We start from the raw sequence: 16,113 nt of genomic DNA, 5'->3' as shown, positions 1-16,113 counted from the left end.
GTCCCACTGCCTCACACCTCAATCCACTTGCCCAGCTCCCAGCCCACTCCCGCCTGTCTACCTAACTCCCATTTTTCTTCAAGATTCCTCCCAGCCATCATGTCCTCTGAGAAGGCTTCTCTGCCTCCGTGGGCAGGTGTGTATATAGTCCCAAGGAGACAAAATAAGAGAGATGAAGCATGCCACCTCCAAAGCCAGTTTGCCTATGTTCAAATCCCAGCCCCACTGCTTCTTATCTGTGTGATTTGGGGCAAGTGACTTAACCTCTCTGAGCCTCAGTTTTTTCACCTGAAAAATGGGGACCCCCGATACCACGTGCAAATGTCACTGAAATCATTCACAGGAAGCAGGAGAAACAGTTCCTGGTACATAGGAATCACTCAACTTTAGTCATTAAGATTCTTCTGGACCCCTGTATGTTTGCAGTCATAACACTGAGTATAACTTTCCATTGATGGAACACGGAGCTTTCTGAAGGTAAGAAGCGTGTCTTTTTACCTCCTCTGGGTGATGGGGCTCAGTCACTACTCCCCTGGGCCAACATCCCTCTCCCACACCCTGTCCACATGTTGCCCAGCTCTGTACTCACGTTTCCTCTGTTGATGTAGACAGTGACCTGCCCTTCGTCCCTGATCTCAGAAAACATGGGGGCCCCCACGAGCAGGTCAGAGAGGCCGTCCACGTTCAGGTCAACTGCGCATAAGGAGGAGCCGAAGTAAGAGCCCATCTGCAACCAAGTCAAGTTGCAACAAAGCGTTCAGTGTCCGTCCTCACACACAAGGCCCCTGCCTTCCTCCAGATGCCCAGCCTGACAAACATCTGCTCCCAAGCCCCTCGGAGGCTGTGCCAGCCATGCCACCCTGGAAACCAGAATGCCTGGGCACGGTGAGATCCCAGCTCCCCTGGCCTCCTGGCAGCCACGTGGGCCCCCCGGTCAAAGTGAGACCCACGTTCACTGGCTTGGAGCCCCACCAAGGGGGAAACAAATGGACTGATCCCTGGAGAACAACGTACTGCTTTTACAAATGCAAGCTGAGGCTGCAGACATAGGTTACAGCCATAATAAAAGTGCCTCGTGTATCAGACATTTGACAAGGCCAAGCAAGTTAGGAATATGGAATTTCACAATACAAGGCAGGCATGAAAATAAATGTTATACGGGAAACAGATTACCCTCGCCCAGTCTTGGGCATAGCTGAAGACTGGTTAGGAAGGCGTGAGTTGAAGTAACAGAAAAAGGTACAACTCAGAAGACCATTTGGAGGATGAGGGAAAACAGCCAGGTTATACTGGCTTAATCATAGCTTAATTCAGTACCTGTTATTTTATTTTTTACTATTTTTTTAATTGAAGTATAGTTGATTTACAACGTATTATTTCAGGTATACAGCAAAGTGATTCAGTTATACATGTATATGTATACATATATATGGAAAAGAATCTGAAAAAATTCTTTTCCATATATAAATATATATACATACTTTTTTAGATTCTTTCCCATTATATGTTATTACTATATTCAATATATATTCGATTATTATATTCAATTATATTCAATCAGGATACTGAATATAGTTCCCTGTGCTACACAGTAGGCCCTTGTTGTTTATCTATTTCATATATAGTAATGTGTTTCTGTTAATCTCAAACTCCTAATTTATCCCTCCCGCCACCACCTTTCCCCTTTGGTATCCTAAATTTGGTTTCTATGTCTGTGAGTCTATTTCTGTTTTGTAAATAAGTTCATTTGTATCATTTTTTTAGATTCCACATATAAGTGGTATAATGTGCTTTGTCTTTCTCTGACTTAGTACCTGTTATTTTAAATTGGGGGTCTTAAACACAATCCAATGGGATCCAGGCAGGTGATATAACAGGTATAAGGAAAAAGCAGACAACAGTGCGGGCATGCTTACAGGTGGCGAGTGACACTCAGCTTCTGTGTCTAAGAACCAATAGAGAATGATGGAGACTGAAGCAAACTAGAGTCCACAGACCCAGCTAAAGGAGCAATCCCCACCCAGGGGCAGTCAACTCCTGACTGACCCAGAAAAAGCCAACCATCTCATTTTTCAAGAGAAACCAAAGCTCTAAAATTTTATTTGAATTGCCTATTTTTAAAATGCTGACAACTAATTCATATTAAAAAATAATAAACAAACATACCATGCAGGCCAAATGAAAATTTTTGTAGGCTGTACCCTTTCCAAAGGCTGCCAGTGGGCAACCTCTGTTTTTAATTAAAAAAAAAAAAAAATCTATCCTTTTAAAATAAATGTTTTCAAATAAAAGGGCTCTGGTTTTACAGACATGAACAAGCATTTTCTTTTGCTGTTTGTTGGTAGCTAACCCAGGGGAGTTTGAGAGAGGTGGAGGGTACTTTGGTCTATTTCCTGCAGCTCAGCCTGGGAAAGGACTCAAGTCCCTCCCAGTCACGTGCCGAGGTCACTTCCACCCAACCCCCATCCCCACCTGCCCCCTTCCCAAGGGAGAAGGGGACGGGGAAGTTTCAGAATCATGGGGTGGGGGGTGGGCAGAAACCAGCTGACAGTCACCAATTCAGTGGCCTTGCCAATGTCTCTATCTTGACTTTAGTAAAAGAAACCGCTAAGACCCAGGCAAGGCCCTGAAGACCGAAGCTGCTGGCTGTTCTCTCTGGCTGAGTCCCAGGGGAACTATTTGTTTCATTCCAATGGTCTATTTAACTTGGCATCTTCGTCGGTGTTCAATCAGAAATCCCCGGACGTGAAGTTTCCTATCTAAGTTTTGACATATAAACACTTCACATACTCAATTATTGCAATGAAACTTCGATAGGGCAACGACATGCTTTGGGGTGAGTGTTCCTTGATCAGAGCTCTCCCATCACCCTGGAAATATGAGGACACATGTCATAGCAGTGGAATTGCACATGTATTGGTGATTTCTTACGTGCACTATACGAAGGATGTCAACCAGTAAAGACCAGAACCATTTGGGGTTTTGTCTCTCTTATGGCCAGGAGACAGAACTCTCTGACCAGATTCTGGCCACACGGAAGCAGAAGTGGGTCATGGGTTTCCTGAGTCAGAACCCTCCTCTATGTGTGGCTCTGGACACAGGGGTAAAGCAGAGGCATCCTTTGAAAGCCTGGGGTCATGTCCTTTCCCACTGAAATAATGGAGAAGTCAGTGGGACAAGAATTTCTCATTTCTTCTGGCACAAGCAGAATAAGATGTCTAAAGAGAGTAATCAGAAAGATGATGACGGGGGCAAAGTTGGAAGATGGTGAAACAAGATGGCAGAGTGAAGGACATATGTTACAATGGTTCAAGGTGAGGGCGAGAAAAGCCCCAAGGAAAATGAATGGCAGCTCTGGAGCTGGGAGGTGAGACAGCTGGCCCATGGTCTCCTCTTCAGGGAGCCCTGTCGTGTCATAATGAGGACACTCAAGCTGACCTGCAGGTTGGTCTGTGCTGGAACCCACGTCATCATGTCCTCGGGAAATTTGGAAAAGCAGATTCTCAAACCTTTCCCTCTCACGTCACCCACTCTCAAATCTGCTCCCCCAAACCTGCCCATGACCCAGACACAGATGGGTAGCCATGAAAGCTATCATCCAAACAGGGAGGGTTCTGGGAAAGTGAAAGGGCTCAATTATAGACTGTTGTTTACACCAGGATGACCAGCATCAGCTGGGCCTGTCCTGGGCACAGGCAGCGGGCAGTGGAGGTGGGGACACAGGAAGCAGGAGGGAGGCACGGTGATAGCTGAACATGAAAATATTCTAAAAATAGGGTGATAGGGACTTCCCTGGTGGTCCAGTGGTTAGGACTCCATACTCGTACTGCAGGGAGCATGGGTTTGATCCCTGCTTGGGGAACTAAGATCCCGCATACCACAAAGTGCAGCAAAAAAAAAAGAAATAAATTAAAAAAAAAATAGGGTGATAAGTGTGTTTAAGCCCCACAATTCACTTTAAAGACTCCCTCAAAAAAATAGTAGTTACATAAGATAGATGTGTTAGCGAACCTCAGTGTGGTCATCATTTCACAATATATACATGTACCAAGTCATCACACTGTACACCTTAAACGTGTTATATATCAATTATATCTCAATAAGCTGGGGGGGGGTTAATTTCATGCTGTCAAGCCGAGGTACATTGGAAGGGTAGCAGAGGGAGGGAGGGTTTTCCACAGGAAAACTCACCCATTTATTTTTTTTGGATAAAGAGCTAAAATGTTAGGCTTAGCAGCATTTACACCCTACTTGCTCTTTGGGACTCTTTCTCAGAAATGGCACGGGGTTATTTATTTTCTAACTTTAGAGGTGCTTGGAAATCCTTTTTTGCAGAATTGCTCACAGTCTTCTTCCAGTGTTGTTGTTTTGGGGTTTTGGAAATGTTAAAATAACACAGGCTTGCATAGTTCCCGGGGGGGAATGCAGAGCTGCCCTCAGGGAAAACCTCACAAAACTGAGTTTGGTGATGTATTTTTTATTGAAAAGGTTATGACAGTTATATACTAAAAATACACATGATGGTTGTTAAAACTGCAAAAAGCTCTACTTGAGTGGGATTTTTGGAACTCAGACTATGACTCCCCATCAGAACAATATGCAGTGGTGCCAGGCTGGCATGAGGCAGGTCTAACACAGCAGGACCTGAACTGGGGCACATGGCCCACCCAGGATGGAAACATCATTTTTTCCCCCTCTTCTTAGTGTGATGGTAGGAGAATGTCAGAAGGCAATTTTACCTATCTCCTCAAATCTCCCTCCCAAGTCCCAAGTCCTGTTCTTCTTCCCCGAGCTCACTAAGGCCTCTACCAAGACAACTCTTCAAATCACCCCCTTCACATCCCCACCTAAACTTGTCTCCTCTTAGAGTGGCCAATCTTACCAAATAATCCTGCCGATCGAAGCCATGCCAAGGTGTGCACCACTGATAAGCCCATGAAAAATGGTGTGTATTAATCAAAGGAATCTCTACCTGGCTTAATTTCAGACTACGATGCAATATAACGGAAACTTGCAGGAAATGGAGAATTAGCAATAGGGTAAGGATAATAAGATGGCACAGGCAGATAAACCTTGCCCAGGACTAATTTCAGGGCAGCCTTCCCCAGCTATTTCTATTTCAAAGTTCTAAAAGGAACCGGGTGATATCTGTTTTTTGTGTGGCAACAGTTCCCATGGCGATGGTGGCAGAGGGCTTGGGATGTAAGCAGGAGGGGCGGCTTTGGGTTGGTGAGATAGGGAGAGTGAGAACCATCTATCTGCCTGCCTCCTTTGAAAGTAATCGGTCATGTATCTGTACTCAACAATGCCTTATCTCTCTGGAGCTGGGAGAAAGACAGACGGAGAGGGACAGAGAGGCAGAAAGATAAAGGCAGAAAGAAACAGAGCACATAGTCATTTTGATGAGTATCTGAACCGTGGATAACCTTTTAGACCTCTGTGCTGTAACTTGGCTGTGTACAAACTCATCTCGCTCCCCGTCTCAGCACGCATGAATCCCAGGAATCTGCAGGTCACACACAATGCTGAGAAGGTAATGGCTCCAACAGGCAACTGAACATGCCATGTAAATGTAGGGCACAGATGGGCCTTTAAACCAATATTCTAAAAAGTAAGAACTGATTCCCACATGATGACATCTCTCAAACAAACAAACAAACAAACAAACAAGACACTAATCCCAAGGATCTCACCTTTTTACCTGATGCCTGAAAAATCTTAATTAAGGTGCCTGATCTTCGGTCAGCTCTAAAAATATAAACCTATGGAAGGAAAAAAAAAATCCAGTTAAGATGGAAGCAATGACCAAAGATATTTATCAGCATCCTTCTGGGAGTTCTATGTAAATGCCTGACCAGACACATGCAGATGTGCCTACACTAGCTGATGACAAATCACTTCACGCACTCTGCAAAGAAACTGTCCTTCAATCCTGAGGCAGAAATCACCTCCATGCCTCCTGAGCCACACTGTTTACGGGAGTCACGCCCAGTAAGACCTAAGGAGCTTCCAAATTACTACCAAAAAGTCAACTCCTGGGAAAAGGATTTTCTTCCTCGAAACACTTCCTTCCTTCCTATTAGTTAGAGCTTTAGCAGGTATCACAATACAGTCATCCCTTGGCGTCTGTGGGGGATTGGGTCCAGGACCCCCAGGATAGCAAAATCCACAGATGCTCAAGTCCCTTAAGTAAAATGGCATAGTGTTTGCATATAACCTAGGCAATCATCCCTACATTACTTAGACTATCTAACACAATGTAAATACTATGTAAACAGTTGTAAATACAGTGTAAATGCTATGTAAATAGTTGCGTGGCAAATTCAAGATTTGCTTTTAGAACTTTCTAGAATTTTTTTCCCCAAATATTTTCCATCCATGTTTGTTTGAATCCACAGATGTGGAAACCCGCAGGTAGGGAGGGCCAACTGTGTAAGAGAAGGGATGGACGTGAGCATTTTAGACAAAGTGATTCCGCAGAACGTTAGTGTCATGAGATCTGCTTGGGTAAATATGAGTTTAGTTTGCAAAATGCCAGAGTTAAACATTAAATAAATTCCTTTACTGGGGACCTTTCAAAGACTTTAGCCTGTGCATTTACACCATGAATCTCTACCACAGAAAGGACTGTTTGTGTAGAACTTCCTAAATGAAATGAGTGTGGAAGTTCTTTTTCAAGTTGCATCTTAAGGGAAGAGTGAGTGTCCCATGAGAACCAGTGTCAGCGAGCCTCCCATGGGGTCAGGAATCACCATCTTAGTGTGAATGCTTTCCTGCCCCAATACCGGAAACGATAACCACCAAGATCCTGAAGGCCAGAGAGCCATCCTGGGGTCCTTGGGAAGCAAGCCTGTACCACCTCCCATGCCTGGCAATGTGGAACCGTCAGCAACTTTGCCAACTATGACCAGTCTCCCCAGCACCTCTCAGGGGTTCCAGCTGAAAGCAGCATTTTTATGTTCATCTTTGTTAACTAGATCCAGGGTGCCCTCTGCCTGGCTCTATCCGTTTTAAGTACCATTCTCATCCTAAGGCTTGACAGGGACTATACAGTTATCCCAACCACCTGAAGAGAAGACAATTAGATCAAGTTTTCTGTAACTGGTGATTTAAAACAAAACAAAGCTGCTGTCAGCAGCACTGAGGCATCCACACTGCTGTGAATTGGGAGGTAGGCGTGTTTACCGGCTACAGAGATGCCTGGCCACACGCAGCTCCTCCCCCAGAAGAGATTATCAATGTGGGGACAGCCCTTGGCTCTGTCCCTCCACCACACAGAGGAATTCATGTGACTTGGAAAGACTCATCCCTTGCTGGAAGTTATCAGAGTTCATCTGCACACCCTCCCTGTGCTCAGGGCCCTGGGTTTTTACCGTGGCTTCGTTTTCAAGGAAAATAGCATCGGTGTTAACAGGGAGGGAGGCATGTGCTCCAGAAATCTGAGTGTTGACTCCTAACTCCTGCCCAGGAGGATCCAGGAAAACGACCCTCATGAATGCCCAGCAGTCACGCCTTGTCCGCTGATCAGACTGACATCCTGGCCGAACGCTCCAGTTACCAGTGGTCTCTGTCTGGGCCTCTCCAGAATCCACTTTTCCAAGCCCCCAGAGATATAGCCAGATTCTATCAAAGGTCCACCCCTTATGGGCTCTGACCCAAAGACCATTCCTCTCTTCAGTCGTAACTATCAAACAAACTATGGAGCTTGTTAAAATGCGTATTCCTGACTAATCTGGATCGACTCAACTGGACTTCCTGTAGCCTGGAGCTAAAGATCCAACAAACATAGTCCTCCATATTTCAGGCCCCATAGATGCCATGATTCCCAAAGGGATTCTGACGGTCCTAGATCCATGGGGTCTTTTCTACACTCTGGGCAGATACTTTAGGGAAAGAGACCCGTATATTCCCAGTCTAGCCTCTGGGCTGAATTGGTCTTGTTTCTAAAACATTGGAGGAAAAAATGTGAGAATCTAGGCCTAAAGATAAATAAAAAGGCCCCAAAGATATCTGGGATTAGACCTGGTTCCATTAAGTCAAACTTGGAAAGGATTTGGGAGAGGGGAGGGTTTGAAGTCGGGTAGCGCTGGACACCCTTCCTTTGGAGAATGGCACAATACCACGGGTCAATCTTAATCATCTCTCACACACACAGCATCAGCCATGAAAAACATTCTCAGATGACAAAGTGCAGAGAATGGAGAGGTCTGGGAATAGTATTCATACTCGGATGAAGCTTTCAAAGTAAATTCTCAAAAGAGGCTGTTGGAGATGAACAGATGATTCCTCAATATTTCATCACTTACCTGCCAGCCGCCCAGGAGAATGTTCACATCAAAGTGAATTGACAAACCTCGAAAAGAGCGGCAGCATGCTCCCCCCATCTGACCCCGTGCTATTCCGTAGACTTTGCTCCTCACCTTCCCAATGCCTTCGTCCTGAGGGGCACCTCCTACCACATCGGTGGTGGACACATGAGAAAAGTGTCCGGCAGTAACTGCATAACCTGCAGAAGATGGGGAGAAACCAAGGAAGGGGCGGAGAAAGAAGATCCATCAGAGGACAGTGCTTCTCAAGCATCCCTTATCTGGACAATTATGATCCAGTTATTCTTAGAACATAAATTATCAGGGAATAAATGGCAGCTGTCAGTCTTCTCACGCTGGAATGGCTCATCTCACAAAAAGACATGTTCACAAGGACTCCAGGGCAGGAAAGAGTGCTTTCTGAGTGTCCTCTTTGGAACAGGTGCTGTGCTAAATACTCCACATCTATTTTTTCCTTTTTGAGATACAATTTTCATACAGTAAAGTACACACATCTAAAGTGTAGAATTTAACAAGTGTGTACACATGGACATCACCAGCCAGAGTGACTATAACCACAGAACCACGAGCCCAAAACATTCCTTCATTCCCTCTCCCAGTCACTACCCTCCCCCCTGCACGGGTCACCCCTCTCCTGATTTCTGTCACCATATACTACGTGTGCCTGTTCCAAACTTCCCTCAACGTAACTTGTGTGAGGTTCATCCATGCTGTTGAGTATGGTACTAGTTTCTTTTTATGGATGAGTATGTTCCATTGTATGATGATATCATAATGTCTTTATTCTCCTATTGCTGGACGTTTAGGTTGTTTCCAGTTATTTCAGCTTTATTGTGAATAAAGCTGCTATGAACATTCTTACACATGTCTTCAGATGCCACTGTCTCTTTTAATCTCCCAACTCTATTTCACAGATACGGAAACAGGGACTAAATGTGGGTAAGCAACACACCCAAGATCACACAGCAAGATTCAAATCCAATCTGTGTGTCTCCAAATCCCTTGCCGTGAACCATTATGCACACCCACTCCTAAGAAGAGCCAGAAAAAAGCTGACAGTGGGTCGGTGGATAGATGGATGATGGAGCAAAGAATCCGCGGACGCAGAAAGAATCTAGAAACAAAGGTAAAAGTTGTCTGAGCTTAGTCTAAATGTCTCCTGCTTTCTTTTTTTTTTTTACTCCTGCCGGCAGTAAAAACCCTGTACAGGCTGCTGTATATTCTACAAACCTTTTCCTCATCCTCAAATCCTAATGTTATGACCATAAGCTGCTTGCATTTTGTAATGGTGTCATATTATGATCAACTCTTACTCACCAGGTGGCTGATTTCTCTCAGACTGGAGGCTCACGTTCCCTAAGACTATTATGAGTGACATCAGAGCTTCAAGTGAGTCTTGCAATCCCACAGCATGAAGGCCTCTACTTGGCACACAGGAAGGAGCCACGGGCCCTGAGGCTCAGAGGACCTATCGACCCCAAAGCCACGTCCAAACTGGGTTCTTTTCTGCCTTCTCTTCATTCTCTGACCTAATAAACATGTGTTGACTCCCTCTTCTGCACCAGACACTATACCAAGTCCTGGAAATGTCAGACAAACTCCCCTCCTCCAAGGTGCTCCCAGCCCAGCGAGGGGTCCACACCAGCGGGCGGGGCTGTCTGCAGAGCATACACAGGTGGGCAGCTCGGCACCTAGGCTCTGGGCTCAGAAACCACAGGTTTAAACCCCCACTTTGCTACTGATGAACCATGGGACCTCAGCAAGTTAAATGACTTCTTTGTACCTCGGTTTCTTTCACATGCAGAGCCTGGCATGGAGTAAGTCCCCAATAAATGACAGCATTTAAGGAGCTGGGCGTGCAGAGCAGCAAACACCCCAAAGACTCTGAGTAAAGGTATCACAGTCGGTGCTACTGGGCAAAAGACTTAGAGGGGAAAAGACAAGTCAGCCAGTCCCTCCTTCCAACTCACAAGCAAATCTCCATACAAAAAGCGTGTCAGGGACTCCCCCAGATTTAAGTTAAGCGTAATGAGTGTGAAAGAACATTGTTTTCTCATCGTTAGGCCTTGCTAAATTTAGCTTCATTTTCAGCCCAGAATTACAGCATTTAGGGCCTGAATTAAAGAAAAGAGCCATGTCAAATTGTCTTTTACACAAGTAAAGACAGCCTCTCTCTGTTCACCAATAAGCATGGTCTTGTCCAGAGTCATTCTGGCCTGGTGGCTGCTAACTTAAGTTGTGTCTACCTTCCTTCTAGAGGATTAAAACGGTTAAGAAAATATAAGTTTTTCTGAGCCTTTAATTAAACCTCAGGATTAGGTTGCCATCCATCATGCTAATTTCTGGTTCTTATTATTTCTACCTGCAACCAGTTTTGTGACCAGAAAGCAGAGACCTCATCCAAAGGAAAGTCATGGAAAAACAGGATTCTCTCACACTCGTTTTGTATCTAATCATCTGAACCCGAGTAATTGCTAAAATAGGAAAAGAAAATGTTCGCTTCCTTGGAGGTTCACCTGTCAGTTTTTTAATTAAATCACACAGCTTTAATTCAGTCCCGTCTTTTGTTCTCCTCTCTCTACCTGATATGTGTGGAGCTCAATGTTGTGGTGCCCTTGGCTAAAAGTGCAACTAAGTAGAACAGCAGATGTTAAAGCCAACGAACTCTTCTTTCCACCAGTAAAGCAATCACTGGCAAGCTTGGTGGTAATCACTCCCACTTCCCCTTTCTTACCTGTCACCTCCTTGAGCTACTCACCCAGGTAGGTGTACCTCCTGTTCATGATCACTTCATCATTTAGTTTGAAATAGGTGTTGTCTGTGAGGTTCAGCACTTTGACCGTCCCAGCCCAATAAAATGACCCTGGGGCACCCATCACCACCAGCTCCTATGGAAGAGAAACCCAAAGGTAAACAGGGAAGGAAACTGAAGAGGGGAGAAGGCGGTGTGGTGAGACCCACAATCACAACAAAGAACTCGTAATTTAAGTAAAGATGCCACACCAGAAAATTTCTTCACCTGAGCAATAAAAAAAATTTCATATTCATAATGATTTACAATTGCCAAAATATGGAAGCAACCTATGCGTCCATCAACAGATGAATGGATAAAGAAGATGTACTGACACTCCAGAGAAATCCCCTCCAGTCCTCATTCTCAGGAATGGTTCTGAAGCTGGGTTTTCTGGCCACTAAAGGCTCATTGCGAAGTCAAAACAACGAAAACAGGAGAGCAGAGAGGCCCACTACAGGAAAGATGTGGACTGGGGAGAGAAGAGACCACAGACAGCAAGACACAGCACTACTATTAAAACAGGCCCAGGAAGCACCCCAATGTTCATAGCAGCATTATTTATAATAGCCAATATACGGAAGCAATCTAAGTGTCCATCCACAGATGAACAGATAGAGAAGATGTGATACATATAGACAACGGAATATGACTCAGCCATAAAAAAGAATGAAATTTTGCCATTTGCAGCAAAATGGATGAACTTGGAGGGCATTATGCTCAGTGAAATAAGCCCAATAGAGAAAGACATTATCGAGGCTTTCCTTCCCCAATCTTCCCCAACAGGAAATCCCTTCTCTTTGATTATCTATATTTTCTAAAGTATCTACACTGCAGTAAGAAATAATAAAAATTATTTTTCTAACAAATTCATTAACTTTTCACTCCACAATATTTATTAAGCATCTCCTACTTATACCAGATCCACAGATCAATCAAATCCCTTTGTAAAACATTCCCAGGGTAAGGCAACAAGGAAATGTACAGAATGTTTAGAAAAAATTTACCCAAAAGGGTTAAAATAAAGGCAGTTTTAGAGGAAACCCCTCAGCTGTACAAAAACCCCAAAGATACAGGCCTTCTGGGCTCATGGAGATGCTGGACACTGTACAGGTCATGCTCTTGTTACTGACACACACACACCACTCTTGGCCTCTAGGGTCCCCACACTGTTATACTTCAGAAACATCCTTCCAGGCTGGCCCCTCTCTACAGAGCTGGCCTCACCACTGTCAGAAGCTGCTGGTTTCCAACAAGTCCCTGGAGGCTAGATCCCGCCCTAAGAATTCTGAGTTTCTGTTGACATTTCATAAAGTGACACTGAATTCCCTGGGAGCAAATGTCTGAAAAAGCCAGAGCCATCTTAATAGAACAGCAGAGAGAGGAGGACAGACCACACAGAAAGGAGAGCACGTGTGTGGCAGCAGCAGTATCAGGACAAAACTTTGAACAACACATGTTCTATGGTCAATTCGGTAAGAACCTTACCAAAGAACAGGGTGTGAGCATGGCTGGAAGGAAAGCCACCAGACTCCTGCCTGAATGGTTTGCTGTTGATAATTCATGAAGGTGTGGACCAAGAATGACCATTGAGAAGCACTTCACTTTAAGTTTCTGAGATCCAATCCATCTCCAAGGATGCTATGAGGATGAGAAACCGGATACCCTCAGGGGTATCTCACTGTTTTATAAAAATATATCACTTTCTGCACTTAGGACACATCCTTGGGAAAACATGGGCAGTGCGTTCATTCATTCCCCTTATAGTCATCTGTTCTGTGTAAGGGACTGTGCTGGTTCTAGAAGGGGCATGAGAAAGACAAATGATCATCAGAGAAGGGAGACTTTCTCCTTGGTCTTAAGCTCAGAAAGGACGCTGTAATCAGTGCCCGAACACAAAGAGCACAGAAAGACAAAATGAGCAGTATCCCCAGTGCCAGCCATAACCAGCAGCTCTTCACGAGCCAAAGCTTTGAGCACCACCAGAGGCCTATAAGGCTCTTGGGGACACCAGGTAGTGGACGTGTTGTTTTCTGATGATTCAGATTAATCCAGGATAAAAGTCGAGAAATGTATGTCTAACATATCGCTGTATCCCCTCTCTCAAACATTACAAAGAGAATAAAACAAGGTCATCCCTCTCCTCAAAAACCTTTAAAACCAACAGCTTTTGGTTTCTTTCCCTCTCCTCTTACTGTTTATGCCCCCTTCTCCCTGCAGTTCAAACTAGGTAAACTGAGGCCCAGCCTGAGACCCTTGTGGCTGGGGGCAGGGAAACAGCATCTCCCTGGAATTCCCTCCTATTTGGCTTTTTCCATCCGCTGTGGTTGCAGCCTGGGGCCTTTTGACACTGTCCACAAGTGCCAGGAAAATGTGATCAATGCTTGGCTCCTCACCACCCAGGAACAGACAATGCAAATGCAACACACAGAAGTGCAAGCTTCTCCAAAAGCCCAAGGCCACCACTGCCTAAATCATGTGTGCAAAACTCCATCCATCAACAGCATGGGCCTTTAGCAAGGGGCAGAACCTCCTGAGGCACACGGGTACCTGGAGCTGCCTGAGAGGAGCCTGGGGGGCTTTTCTCTGTGCCCTGTAGGTTGGCACAAGCAGGGGGCAGAATAGTCCTCAGAATCTGTGACAGAAGTCTGTGCCGGATGGATTTCCACCCAGATGTCCCCAGGCTCTCACAGTGGTGCCCTGACACCAGCAGGGTTGGGCCAAGTCTTCTCTTGCTGCTTAGAAGTATCTACCTCTGTTATCCTAGGCTACAAAAATAAATATGTTCCCGGGAAGTTCTCCCTTGTCCTCAACGCTGGGCTAAAATTCATGCAGTGTCCATAACTCAAACAGCTTTGATAACCCCAGGGTCACTGACGTTCAGGTCAAGCAGTCGCCTTGGGCCAGAGTAGTTTGGGGCAACATGGCCATGACCGGAAGGCCACAGAACTACGTCCAGCTTGGGAGGCAGCTGTCCGCCCTGTGCAGGGACAGTCCAGCTCCCAGCAAAGGCAAACCCAAGTAACAAGGTCAGCAGGAGGGCAGGAGAGGGGCACAGTGCTGCCTGACCCCTTCAACCATATTTCCTGCTCGGCCTCCAACAGCTGAAGTTCCAGAAACGAGGGAGACTGGGAGTTCAAAGACCTCCTGTTTAGGGAGGCCAAAAGCCTGGGAACTGAAGCAGAGGCCAAGGCCCCGAGTGGCCGGTTCAGGACCGAGCCCTCCTGCTCACTGCCCCCCGACTCCCTGCAGTGCTCCACGCACCAGCCCCACTGCTGCCCGCACCCTGCTTCCCTCAGGCTCTGGAGTCCCAGCAGGTCCTCTGGTAATCCGGAGCTGGCACGGCCCCCCGAGTTCCCCTCCACACCCTTGTCCTTCCTCCTCCTCCTCCTCCCCCCAGCCCCAGGGCCCTCGTCTTCCCTCTCTGGCTGCAGACATCCCTTCCCAGGGACTCTTCCTCTCCCCTAGCTCCCCACCAACATCTCCAATGAGTTCTCATTTCTGCAATGACTTGACTTTCTCCTCCCACTGCCTACAGGAGACATTCTGCTCAGAGTCCCCCAACCCCGGCCCTATGCTAAGCATACCCAGTCCCCTCAGAAACATACTAGCATTGGCCAAATCAAGGCTGGATTCTAAAAACATCTATGTGAGTGTCCCATCCCCTCACCTCACATGGCATGTGTATACAGCAGACCCATCAGTTTACCTCTCCCAGTGGATTCTTCCTTGGGCAGCCCCCTTTCCACCGGTACCACTGTTCCCCAGAAACCTGGCATAAAACCTCCTTCCTCCCCGCCTCAGTCCTCTGTGGCCATAGTCCTATGGTCACCCAGCCCACTGATACTGCCTTCATATTTTCTGACTCCCCTCATCATATTTATTCCTAAAACATCCCATAGGCTGCCCTGTCCCTTTGTGGCTGCACCACAACACAGCCTCCAACCTGGCCTCCTCCAGGCTCTCCCACTTCCAGACACCTGGGCACAAGACAAGCCCAAATAGATTTTCTTACGGCACTGCCATCACTGTGTCTGTAAACTTATAGCAGTTCCCTGCTGCTTCCTGCATTGAGTCATACTTGCTACATCTCAGTGGAGGAACAACAGCCATAGAAATTACACCCTCTATATGCTTACTGAGATGGAAGATGGGTAACCTTGGCATATGGCAGGATGGTATCTCAAATCAATGGGGACAAAGAAAACATTTAACAAACCAGTATCAGAACAACCAACCAGGGCTTCCCTGGTGGCGCAGTGGTTAAGAATCTGCCTGCCGAGGCTTCCCTGGTGGTGCAGTGGTTGAGAGTCCGCCTGCCGATGCAGGGGACAAGGGTTCGTGCCCCAGTCCGGGAAGATCCCACATGCCGCAGAGCGGCTAGGCCCGTGAGCCATGGCCGCTGGGCCTGCGCGTCTGGGGCCTGTGCACAACAGGAGAGACCACAACAGTGAGAGGCCCGTGTACCGCAAAAAAAAAAAAAGAATCCACCTGCCAGTGCAGGGGACACAGGTTCGAGCCCTGGTTCCAGAAGATCCCACATGCCGTGGAGCAACTAAGCCCATGCGCCACAACTACTGAGCCTGTACTCTAGAGCCCGCAAGCCACAACTACTGAAGCCCACACGCCTAAAGCCCATGCTCCGCAACAAGAGAAGCCACCACAATAAGAAGCCCGCGCACCACAACGAAGAGTAGCCCCGGTTCGCCGCCACTAGAGAAAGCCCGCGCACATTAACGAAGACCCAATGCAGCCAAAAAACTTAAAATAAATAAAATAAAAAAATTTATTTTAAAAAAAAAAAGAACCAACCACACATTTAGGAAAACAGTGAAGTTCATTTCTCCCGTATAATGTCTGCCCGCATAAATCTAAGATGGATTAAAGATTTAAATATTTTTTAACCTATAAAAGTGGCAGAAAAAAATACACGTGAATATTTCATAATCTTAGGATGGGGATGACCTTCCTAACAGAGAGGTCTAAAATCCCGAA

General features: G+C 46.1%; 1 protein-coding gene across 2 annotated transcripts in view; it reads right to left on the bottom strand.

Moving 5' to 3' along the window:
- Positions 1-16,113, bottom strand: part of ITGA9 (integrin subunit alpha 9) — a 352,979-nt gene that overhangs the window by 291,862 nt on the left and 45,004 nt on the right. For both annotated transcript variants that reach the window (XM_060022170.1, XM_060022171.1), the window contains exons 6-9: positions 11,086-11,215; positions 8,421-8,506; positions 5,694-5,762; positions 590-727 (exon numbers count right to left, since the gene is read on the bottom strand). In XM_060022170.1, the coding sequence (XP_059878153.1) occupies positions 590-727; positions 5,694-5,762; positions 8,421-8,506; positions 11,086-11,215 (423 nt within the window). The remainder of the gene's footprint in view (positions 1-589; positions 728-5,693; positions 5,763-8,420; positions 8,507-11,085; positions 11,216-16,113) is intronic.

This window comes from Delphinus delphis, chromosome 10, assembly GCF_949987515.2.
Source record: "Delphinus delphis chromosome 10, mDelDel1.2, whole genome shotgun sequence".
In the NCBI taxonomy this organism is placed as follows: domain Eukaryota; kingdom Metazoa; phylum Chordata; class Mammalia; order Artiodactyla; family Delphinidae; genus Delphinus; species Delphinus delphis.
This window is presented reverse-complemented; position numbering and strand designations above follow the sequence as displayed.